The 11,987-nt window shown below is 37.6% G+C and overlaps 2 protein-coding genes across 2 annotated transcripts; both read left to right on the top strand.

Annotated features, from left to right (window-relative positions):
* LOC141599801 (histidine-containing phosphotransfer protein 4-like) lies at positions 1–3,096 on the top strand. The gene is made up of 6 exons (XM_074419919.1): positions 1–141; positions 227–357; positions 502–570; positions 816–887; positions 2,562–2,634; positions 2,735–3,096. Exons 1-6 carry the CDS (start codon positions 82–84, stop codon positions 2,780–2,782), a joined length of 453 nt encoding a protein of 150 aa, XP_074276020.1. The 5' UTR covers positions 1–81; the 3' UTR covers positions 2,783–3,096.
* A 4,037-nt stretch (positions 3,097–7,133) lies between these two features.
* Positions 7,134–10,213, top strand: LOC141599802 (subtilisin-like protease SBT1.4). The gene is made up of 3 exons (XM_074419920.1): positions 7,134–7,903; positions 8,217–8,809; positions 8,974–10,213. Exons 1-3 carry the CDS (start codon positions 7,338–7,340, stop codon positions 10,134–10,136), a joined length of 2,322 nt encoding a protein of 773 aa, XP_074276021.1. The 5' UTR covers positions 7,134–7,337; the 3' UTR covers positions 10,137–10,213.
* Positions 10,214–11,987: the final 1,774 nt, after the last annotated feature.

Genomic DNA, 11,987 nt, shown 5'->3' with positions numbered 1-11,987 from the left:
TACAACTCAAACCTCACTAAACAACACTATTAATACACTAACAAGTAACATCAAACATCATTCTGCATTAAAAATATTAATATGGAGAGAAACCAGTTACATCGTCAGGTTACTCAGATGAGACAATCCTTCTTTGATCAGGTTTTTTCCTTGCTTCCTCCTCAAAGCGCGTCTCATTTTCGTTTTTATCCCAGTGGCAATATGTCTTAATATGCTTTCATTTCAGGGGTTTTTGGATGATCAATTTGTCCAGTTAGAAGAACTTCAGGATGACACGAACCCAAATTTTGTGGAGGAGGTGGTAACTCTGTTTTACAGAGATTCAGGAAGATTGCTAGCCAATATAGAGCAAGCTATGTAAGCACTTTTCTTTGTTCTGTTCTGCGTTCTTCTTGCCATTCTCTGTTTTCCCATTTATCCCTCTTTTTTGAAATCTATATTTTAAAGGGTTTGAACTACAAACAGTTACATAACAGTTTTGTTCTGATATTCCTGCTACAGGAACAGGTGCCCTCTAGACTTCATCAAGCTGGAAAACCACATGCAACAGTTCAGAGGCAGTTGCTCTAGGTACTTGTGAAGCTCTATTTTTAAGTTCCCGGGCCCCGTTGATATTTTAGAGATTATCAAACAAAAAAACTTAATTTTTAGAGCAATATGTAAAAGAAATTGTACTTTTCCATTGTGTGAGTACACTAGTCCTTTAACTCGTATTCGCCACTGTTCCGAGCTAAACGATTTTTACATACGGGTATATTCTTAAAGTAACTATAATGTTTGCCCTAATGTTGATGAACAACTTTACGCATGTGCAGCATTGGAGCCAAGAGAGTAAGAAGTGAGTGCAATCAGTTCAAAGAATACTGCCGGGCTGGAAACACTGACAGGTAATTTCCTTATCAGTCTCGAACCTATACGAAATCAATATGTCTAGACTCATGGTCTTGTCAGTCTTAGACTATCTTTATCTCCAGACTCTAGTCTTAACACTATAAAATACAAGTATATAGCAATTCAGACTTTCTTCTTTTTGAGTTTAATTCTCCATCCCATCCAACTTACTAAGGCAATTAGCGGGATCCACTTTTTTCACTCCAATTTCTGTTCAAAGCCTGAAATTGTGTCTGGGAAACCCAAGATTGAAAACTCATATTGGTGAAACACCTTCCTACTTAATCCCTGTTCTGCTTGAAAAAGATGTCCATATCTCCATATCTTTGTATGACGCACTAGTCTTTTTATTCATAAGCCTTTGGAGCACCTCTTATGCTGCGGAAGCCTAAGACAGCTGCTTAATACGAAATAGCGTTCATGTTGAAGAGTATCTATAAGCACACCGAAACAGTATTACAGTTACTCAAGTTAATGTTATTAAATCACTTCAAAAATAAGGAATTAGTAGTCCTTAAGGATGGTCTTGGAGCGGCAATAGTGCCTCTCATGTTTAAGTGTAAGCAAGCCATTGAGGCTGTGGAGCTTTTCAAAACTCCCTTATTAGAAAGGTCAGTAAACCAGTCATGCCAAAAATTCAAAGGGAGGAATTTGGCGCCAATAAAGCTAACTAACTACTGTGACTAGACCTGTCAAAACTCAACCCGATCCAAAAACCGACCCGCCCGACTCGTTTTTTAGGTTACAAACCCGGTTTTTTTGCCTGCGACCCCTTTGACCTAACCCGAAATGACCCGTTATTTTAGGGTCGAGACACGACCCAAACGGGTCGACCCCTTGGGTAAAAGGTAAATCATGAATTTTATTAAAATACTACTCCCTCCGTCCCGGTCAATTGTTGTCCTTTTGTTTTGGCACAAAGACCAAGGAAAGAGAAAAATGCCAATAACTAAATGACAAGTGGAACAAATTGAATGAGAATGCTCAAATTACTCATCAAGTTCATTCTTAAAATAGAAAGGAAAACAAATGACTGAGACACCCCAAAATGGAAAAGGACAACAAATGACTGGGACAGAGGGAGTAATATTTATATTATATTGGAAAAAAATAGTTAATTTTTTCTTATTACTTAAAATTACAAACACAACTAAAAAGTCAATTTTATATAAGTTTTATAATATTTAATAATAAATAATTATTAAAAATTATGTCAATATAATTAATATAAACGTTGAATATGATTAAAATATTAATTTTAAATATGTTTTACTTTTAAAAAAAAATATTTTTTTAATTAAAAAATCGTTTAAAAAAACGTTAAAAATTATTTCTTGACCCGTATTCTGACCCTAACCCGGTCGTGGGCCGTATTCGACCCGGCCCGCATTCTGACCTAACCCGAGACCCGACCCGGCTGACCCCTTTGACAGGTCTAACCGTGACACCTTAAACATATGCTGGACATTTACTCTTCATTTTTCCTCTAAGTCTCTTGTAAGATGACTTTACATTAATATATTGTAAACTACCAATTAAAGGCGAAAATGGTGCTCCGTAGTTACAATTTGACTTTAAAATATGGAATGATCTATGGTTTTGTAAGACTGTTGCGCGCATAAGTAGTTGCGTTTTTCCAGTCACTTATGCATTTTGCATGGTGTAAGCAGTTGCAAGCGGACTTTCCAGCAAATCAAAAGAGAATATACAACTCTGAAAAGGAAGCTTGAATCGTACTTCCAGGTCCACTTCATGTTTTATTTACCTGTGATTCTTGTCCTTGTTGCGTCTACCATTTGTTTGAATGGCTGTTAAATCTTTTTTTACTTATTATCTAATTTAGTTGGTGAGACAAGTTGGACCAAGGGAGATGGCTACTCGACCGCGCTAGATACCAGAGAAGAGTTCAATGAAGAAGTGGTTACAACATTGTGAATGCTGGATTTTCTACCAGTCTATCTATGTACATGAAAATCCACCAAAATGAAGGCCTTTGGCGGCACTGTCTCCTTTTCCTTCCTGAAGGCTTGGAAGAGTTATACTCCCATGGTTTTGTTTTTCTTTTTTCGGTGCTTCAGTGTCGTATGTAAGAAATATAGGATGTATGCATCTTATGTTGAATAAAAGGTAGGTTTAATAATATGATTGAATCCGATTCTAAAAAAAATGATTTACGATTATAAAGCTGAAAAAAATTTGTTCATCATTTGGTTTTTAATGAATTGAGATCGATCTAGCGTCAAAGTATGAGAGTAAACAAAATAATAGGTTAAAAATAAGGATTTTTGTTGTCAGATAGCACCTAGTTTTTGCACCTTTTGTAAATCTGGTACCTAATGTTTTTTTATTTGCCCAAAAACACAACATTTTTTTTTGTCAAATGACACCAAACTCACTTTTCCGTCAAAAAAATCAAGAAATCGTCTAGACTAATAGAGCAAATAATGACTTAGTAGTGTTTCCTTAATTTATTTCGTTCTTACCTCTATTTCAAGTCATTATTATACTCTTCACCCTCCACACTCCACACTTCACACTCCCCCACCATTTCCATCCCATCAATTTGCAAAAGAAAAGGAACAAGAAGTAGGAGACAACAAATGCATCTAAGTAATCTAACTTGCTTTGTAGAGTTGGAGGACGAGCTTTAAAAAGACAACAAATGCATCTAAGGGGGTGTTTGGTTGAAACTTTTGGAATGGATTGGAATGGATTCAGGCCATTCCAATGTTTGGTTGGAGTATTTTGGAATGGAGTTAGATACCTGATGGATTCTAACTCCATTCCAACCCCTTGGAATCCCATACCCATCTCTCTCCCCAAGTTTCCAACTCCATTCCACCCAACACATTATTATTCCCATACCCGGATTGAACCAAACAACTTTAAACATGTATGGGGTTCTAACTCCATACCTCCTTGGAGTTAGAATTCATTCCATTCCATACCTAATCTTTGAACCAAACGCCCCCTAAGTAATCTAACCTGCTTTGTAGAGTTGGAGGACGAGCTTTAAAAAGACATATTAGGTTGAAAGGATAATAAAAGAGGAGGAGAAAATTGGACAATGAAGGGATAAATTGGGACTTTAATTTGAGAATGAAAATATAAAATTAGGGGGTTAAATAAGGGTTTTAATTGGAGGAAAATTGAGTTCAATTGGAGGGATAAATGGAACTGGAAAATGGGAGTGGGGATTGGAGGGAAAAACAAAGAGAAATGAGTAAACAATGCCAAGTCACCATTTGCTCCGTTAGTCAAGACGGTTTTTTGACTTTTTTTTTTACGGAAAAGTCAGGTTTGTGCCATTTGACAAATAAAAGTAAATGTTAGGTGTTTCTGGGCAAATAAAAAAAATTAGGTACCAGATTAAGAAAAGGTGTAAATGTATGGTGTTATTTGACAAAAAAACTAAAAATAATCTACGCCTTTTAATTTTGAAGTGTTTACAAAATAGAGTGTTTGAACCAATTTTCAACATAGTTACATTATTACGGAGTAGTAAAATGGCCAAAGTGAAGTATAATTTTGGTTACATGGAGAACCGAAAAGAGATAAAAATCGTGGGATTAAGAGTTTTCAAATCTCCACCTATTTATAAGACTAGTTGTTGTGCGGGGCGTTTTGTGCGCCGTACCCCAAGATAGTGTGCCTCGTCCATTAGAATTAGTATCGCTTCATGCAAGGAGTATTGTTGTTTGTCGTACCATCTTGGTTAAGTGACCTATATCGACATCGCTAATTATGATTGTTCTATGAAAGTTTTTCGATGTCCAAGCACATTACACAATTGCTTCCAGTGTTGCGGAATTTCACTTAATCATTGTTCTATTAAAATAGTATCTCACATCATCCGTTTGCCAAAAATAAAACTAATTCAAACGCAAACTTATTTTTGAGCTATTAGGCAAAGGGAATCCCATTGTGTTCATACCTTAATGCTCCATGTTTAGCATGTCTCGATTAAATCTGAAAACAACAAATACAAACTCATATTTAGTTTAAAGCATAACTATACATTGTAACGACAGAGCAATAATTTATTACCTAGTTTACAACTAACTAGGGAACAATATTTTCCACTCTAAAAGAGAAATTAGTGAATTGACATCTTCTTTTGGGCCAGAACCTAAACCACATCATAACAAGGTGAACTTATCCTTCTCGTTTTCCTATGATGTGATTTAGGATCTGACCAAAGTTTTAAGAGTCGTACCCACATCATAGGCTGGCTTATACCTCTAAAACTCCACTTATTCTACCAATGACCACCTATAGTGGACACTGGACAGTCGTATACTGATAATGACAGCCATGCAATGACATGTATGATGAAGATGAAGGTGAAGGTGAAGATGTTGATGTATCTTACGTTTGGATTCGTGAATACTGGCATGTATGTACTTTACTTTGATGTTGGTGACCAGGGGCGGATCCAGGAATCAAAAGTATGGTGGGCTAGATTTTAACATTACACTTGATGATCGAAAAATTTTGAGTTTTAAAAAGCATTAGAAGGCTTGAAGTTGATAATTTAATACGGAGCAGATACTTACGACCGATTTAAATAAGGTCTACTGATTAACGTATCCACCTGTAGCAACTATAAACACGAATTTCATTAGAGTACTTAACCATCGACTTAGAAATAACAACCAACATCAATACTTCATCAAAAAGTATAAATGTTGTAATCCGTAAAATATTACTAATTTAGTAAGAGGCGGACTTTTACGAGACTTACTCATTAACAAATACTTTTCAAAATTAATTTAATACTCTTTCCGCCCTAATTAATAGCTATCATCTATGTAATATAATCATTGAAAAAAGCCAAATAGATAACTATTAACTGGAACGGAGAGGAATTGAGATTGAAAATAGCTTGGATTTGAGGCTAAAATATGCACACTTTTCTATGTTTAAGCTACTTGAAAGAAGAAAATAATCTATAAGAAACAAAATAAAAAGAAAAACAGAATGTATACCACCTATTAACTTAGAACTAGTATAGATCCCGCGCGAATGCGCGATATTTTAGATAGAAAAATTAAAGAAAATAATAACAAAAATGATATTTAACTCAATTTGAAATTTAATTGTAAATTTATTATAATTAATATTTTGTATTAATCGATGGAAAATGAAAGTTCATTATAATCCAAAAGTAAATATAATATAATGAAGACCCAATAAAATATATGTTATAATAAAAGCCCAATTATAGCCAAATTAATTTAAGCGGAAAAATTCTAAGAACTCTTATTCTTTTAGTATAAGGGGGATGATAGAAGCGTGTTTTGTGCGAGGTAAACTTTTAATTAGAGGTATTTAGGAAAGTTGGTGTAAATTAAGGTAAAAATAATAAAGCATAAGAGAAAATGTCATGGGAAGGATTGAACCCTGGCAAAGTGGCAAGGCGCACAACACAAAATTACAAAAGAGAAAAAACCACTAGAATCAACTGAATAGGCTGTATTAAGTTGGAAGAACATGTATATATTCTTTTCCTAGAAACAGGTTGGGCTTCAGCCCAACTAGCCCACTACCTGTATCCGCCCCTTATTATTGGTGACATATAAATATGTTTCTGATTTCCTTCATTTTGGCTTTAGTTCCATTGAATCTTGTGTTGTTAGTTGTTACAGGTTTGAAGATCAATATCGAAAATCAAGCAATGTTGGGGAAATTACTTGAAATCATGCTCTGAAACGGTTCTGAAATCAACAAAATTAAAATTAAATTATTGAATGGGTTTGGTGGTTGCTTTATGCCATTCGCACCAGCAGGATACGATATTGCAGGAAGTGATCAAGAGCGTATAGCTGCTGATGAGTGATGACCTTATGGGGCATTACAATGGAGCTGACTTGGACGAGTATGGCACTTTTAATTTCTAAATATAATTTCAAGTCAAGTTATTTGAGTTGATAAATGATTTTGAGATCCTTTACTTTCGGTCACCAAAGTGAAGTTGGTTTTAAATTAATTATTCATGGGGTAAACTGAAGGAAACCAGCAGTTAGCTACGAGGGACTGGTCGGTCAACTTCCTCTTGGTGGCCGGTGATCATAGATGGAATGCTGAAAAACATGGCTAATTGGCGGCATTTGGTGAAGAGGAGTAGTCGTAGGTGTAGGAGTCAGCAAATGAAAGAGTGAGGTAAAATGAATTGAGTATTATAACAAGAGTCGTCCATTTCCTTTTCGTACCCCCATCACTTTGTTTAATAATTGGGATGTATAAGGACAGCTTTCAAAATCATGTGATCTGCATCATTATTTTTATATATTTTCTGATTATACTATCACAGCCTCAAGCCGCACATGATAATTAATAATTAACAACTCAGCCTGGATCACGATTCAGGATCACCGATCACCCCTTTAAATGAGAAACCAATTACACATTGCCATGGCACTCATCAGTCATCACCCACAACAGTAATGACAACCCTCTGTTCTTACTACTATTTCACCCTTTTCATATGTCTCTCCCTCTTTATCGCCTTTGTCCAATCAACATCAACCTTTATAGTCCACGTCTCTAAACCCCACAATCTTACATTCTCTGCCTCATACTTACACCACCATTACTACACCTCCATCCTCCAATCCCTCCCCTCTTCGTCACCAATCCAAATCATCTACTCATACACCCACTCAGCCACTGGCTTTGCGGCTCAGCTAACAGCACCTCAAGCTGCTCGGCTGACCCGCCATCCCTCGGTTCTGTCAGTCATCCCGGACCGCACCCACCAGCTCCACACCACCCGTACCCCGGAGTTTCTTGGCCTTAGTCATGGCTCGGGTCTTTGGCCTAAGGCAGATTATGCCTCTGATATCATCATTGGTGTGCTTGACACTGGTATATGGCCTAATATTCCCAGCTTTGATGATGCTGGCTATAACCCTGTGCCTGCCACCTGGAAGGGTTCTTGCGACTTTGGCCCCACCTTTCCAGCTGGTTCTTGTAACCGGAAAATCATCGGAGCTCGTGCTTTCTACCGGGGGTAAGATGACAAAAACTCCTATAACACCATCATATGTGTACAACACGCCTTTATAAACTTATTTACCCAAGTCCATTATCTGAACCAAGCCCGATCCCATTAAGGCTCGGAATATATACAAAAAAAAAAAAAAAGTCTCTTTCTATTCCGCCTATACTTCGGCTTCCATTATAATACTCCTCACATATACTAGAGAAAGGGGAACTATAGGCTGAATAGGATTAAGTATTTTAGAGTGTTCATATAATATTTATTTTAGAGTAAATGGTATTTTGTGAATTAGATTGGTTTAAAATAAAATAAAATAATGTAGGCAAGAAGCAGCTCATGGGCCAATAAATGAGACCAAAGACTCAAAGTCACCTCTTGACACGGAAGGCCATGGCACACACTGTGCCTCAACCGCAGCAGGTTCAGTGGTTCCCAATGCTAACATATTTGGGTACGCCCCTGGCTCAGCTGGTGGGGTGGCCTACAAGGCTCGCATTGCCGTCTACAAGGTGTGTTGGAGCTCAGGTTGTACTCAATCAGACATACTAGCAGCCATAGACCAGGCTATCATGGAGGGTGTAAATGTCATTTCACTTTCTGTAGGGTCAACTGCTATTCCCTACTTCAAGGACTCTCTCGCAATTGGCACTTTTCATGCAGCCCAGCGAGGTGTGGTGGTCTCTGTTTCTGCTGGAAATGCTGGGCCCCGCGAGTTCACTACAACTAATGTTGCTCCCTGGATGTTGACTGTTGGAGCTTCGACCATTGATAGGGAGTTTGTTGCTGATGTGGTGTTGGGTGATGGAAAAAGGTTTAAAGGGGTGTCTTTGTATGATGGTGGTGACGGGTTCAATAAGAGTGTTTCTTGGGGATTGGTTGATGGTAAAGATGCTGACAGTAGTAAATGCGAACAAGGTACATCATTTCAGTAGGATGATTTCAGGGCTATTATGTTTTTTGTTTCACATTAGTTATTTCAGGTCATTTGAGGATATGGTCAAGCAGAAGAACTATGATATCTTTTAGGCTGAAATGTGTATTTACTGCTTATATATGATTGGATGTGTGTCCTGTGACAGGCAAGCTTGATGCATCCAAAGTAGCAGCAAAAATTGTGATGTGCGAAAGAGGTGTAAACGGCCGGGCCGCCAAGGGTTATGCAGTCAAGCTGGCTGGCGGCGCAGGAATGATTTTGGTCAACACCGCCGAATTTGGGGCGGAATTGCTAGCTGATGCCCATCTCATTCCTGCTACTATGGTCAGCTATGCTTCAGGGAGCCAAATCAAAGACTACATTTCTCCCAACTCCAACCCAACGGCAACCATCGACTTCCAAGGGACCGTGGTGGGCCTCATACCACCATCTCCAAGGGTGGCGGCATTTTCTAGCCGTGGCCCCAACAAGATCACCCCCGAAATCCTTAAGCCTGATCTTGTAGCTCCTGGTGTCAACATCCTGGCGGGTTGGACAGGGTTTGTCGGCCCGTCAGACCTGGCTGTGGACTCTAGGCGGGTCCAGTTCAACAGTATTTCGGGGACTTCTATGGCATGTCCTCATGTAAGTGGTTTGGCTGCGTTATTAAAGAACGCGCACCCAAGTTGGAGCCCGTCAGCTATCAAATCTGCCCTTATGACGACATCTTACAACCTCGATAATGCTGGGAAAAACTTAATTGATCTTGCCACTAGTACCTCGTCTACACCGTTTGGTCATGGCTCAGGTCAAGTTGACCCAAACAAGGCACTTGACCCAGGCTTAGTCTATGACAGTGATGCTAATGATTACATAGCCTTCTTATGTTCCATTGGATATACTCAAAAACAAATTTCCATGTTCCTGAAAGACCCTGTTACTATTGACTGTGGCGCAGGCAAATTGTCAAGCCCCGGAGATTTGAACTACCCATCATTCGCAGTCGTGTTTGAGTCGAGTCAGAATGTAGTAAAATACACCAGGAAGGTCACGAATGTGGGTCTCTCAGAATTTGCAGTGTATCGAGTAACTGTAAAAGCTCCCTCTAATGTACGTGTCAGTGTTAATCCCCGAATGTTGGTGTTCCGCCCAAGAAAGCCTTCACTGTCATATGAAATCAGCTTTACTAGCAGTGGAACTACTGAACCAGTGAATGGGTCATCGAGTTTCGGGTCAATTGTGTGGAGTGATGGGTTTCACCAGGTGAGGAGCCCGATTGCAGTAAGATGGGTTCAAGGGAATCAAAAGAGCTTGGTTGCTTCAAGCTGAGTCCTCCTTTTTCAAGAGGATTGAGAACAACACAGCAATAATTGGCCGCTAATATATATATATATATATATATATATATATATAGAGAAGGGTTCTTATAAGGTCTTACATCATACCATAAGCGCCCTAAGTCGCTATAAAACCCTTGGATGGAAGGGATGGAGGGGTGAGATTACATCTAAATTGGATGGCCACTAACCAATCTACCCTAATTTGCTCCTCATTGCAATTAAAGTTCTTACTAATCCACCCATCCTCCTTCTAATTCTCCCAACTCACTCACCCACTCATCATCCATTTCATTCATTCACTTCTTCAATCATTCACCCCCTCTCTCCTAATTCATTCTCTCCCAACAAAAAAAAAAAAAACCCAAAAATTAACAACAAAAACCAAACAACAACAAAAAAAAACCCAAAATAACCCCTCCTTCCTCCACCACACCCGACCCACCACAACCCCACCACACACCACAGCCGCACCAACCCGCCTGCCACAACCCCTCCTTCCTCCACCACACCCGACCCACCACAACCACCCCCACCAAACCCGCCGTCACCACAGCCGACCCACCACAGCCGCAACAACCCGCCACCAAACCCGCCGTCACCCCCCGCACCTCCTGCCGTCACCCTCCTCTCCTCCACCCCCCGCACCTCCTGCCGTCACCCTCCTCTCCTCCTGCCGTCACCCTCTCTGCCGCCTCTCCCTTCTCCTTTCTTTTTTTTTTGTTCTTCATTTTTTTCAGATTCCTTTTTTTTTTTTTTTTTTTTTTGTTATTTGTTATTTGTTCTTATTTGTTTTTGTTATTTGTTTGTTGTTATTTGGTTTTTGCTTACCATCACGCCTCACCATTCACTTTTTCAGATTCACTTTTCCTTTTTTCTTTTTAGTTCATTTTTTTTGTTCTTCATTTTTTTATTTGGTTATTTTTGTAATTTTGGTTGTTATTGTTATTTTTGTAATTTTGGTTGTTATTGTTATTTTTGTATAACTTCATTCTTCATATCTTTGTTTTTGTTAATTTTTTTATTTTGTTATTGTTATTTGGTTTTGTTATTGTTATTTGATTTTTTGGACTAAAGTTATACATCTTGTCTATTAAAGTTATACACTACGTGCATTAGAGTTATACACACGATATTTAAATTTGGTTTTTTTTTATCGTTATTTGGTTTATTTTAGATTTCGGGTTTGGTTGGGTTGTTGGTTTTTGGTTTTATTATTGTTATTTGGTTTTTTGTTTTTGTTATTATGAGTTTTTTTGGTTTTTGTTATTATTTTTTATTTGGTTGTTATTGTTATTTGATTTTTTGGACTAAAGTTATACATCTTGTCTATTAAAGTTATACACTATGTGCATTAGAGTTATACACACGATATTTAAATTTGGTTTTGTTATTTGGTTTTTTTCGATTTCGGGTTGGGTTGGGTTTTTGTTTTTTTTTTTTTTTTTTTTTTTTTTTTTTGTTATTTACTTATTATGTTGTTATTTATTTAGATCTAGTTTTTAGATTTTTAGATTTTTCATATTATTTTTTTTGTTTTTTTGTTGTTATTTTTTTTTTTGACTAGAGTTATACATCAAATGCCTAGAGTTATACATTGTATGTCTAGAGTTATACAGATTGTGACTAGAGTTTTACATCTTTTGACTAGAATTATAAATACTGTGACTAGAGTTATACATTAAATGCCTAGAGTTATACATTGTATGCCTAGAGTTATACATCATATGCATAGAGTTATACATTATATGACTAAAGTTATACAATTTTGGACTAAAGTTTTACAAATATGGACTAAAGTTATACATATGAAGGACTAGAGTTATACAAAAATGGACTAAAG

This window comes from Silene latifolia, chromosome 9 (assembly GCF_048544455.1).
Source record: "Silene latifolia isolate original U9 population chromosome 9, ASM4854445v1, whole genome shotgun sequence".
Lineage (NCBI taxonomy): Eukaryota > Viridiplantae > Streptophyta > Magnoliopsida > Caryophyllales > Caryophyllaceae > Silene > Silene latifolia.
Note: the sequence above shows the minus strand (reverse complement) of the source record. Positions and strands in the feature narration are given on the sequence as shown.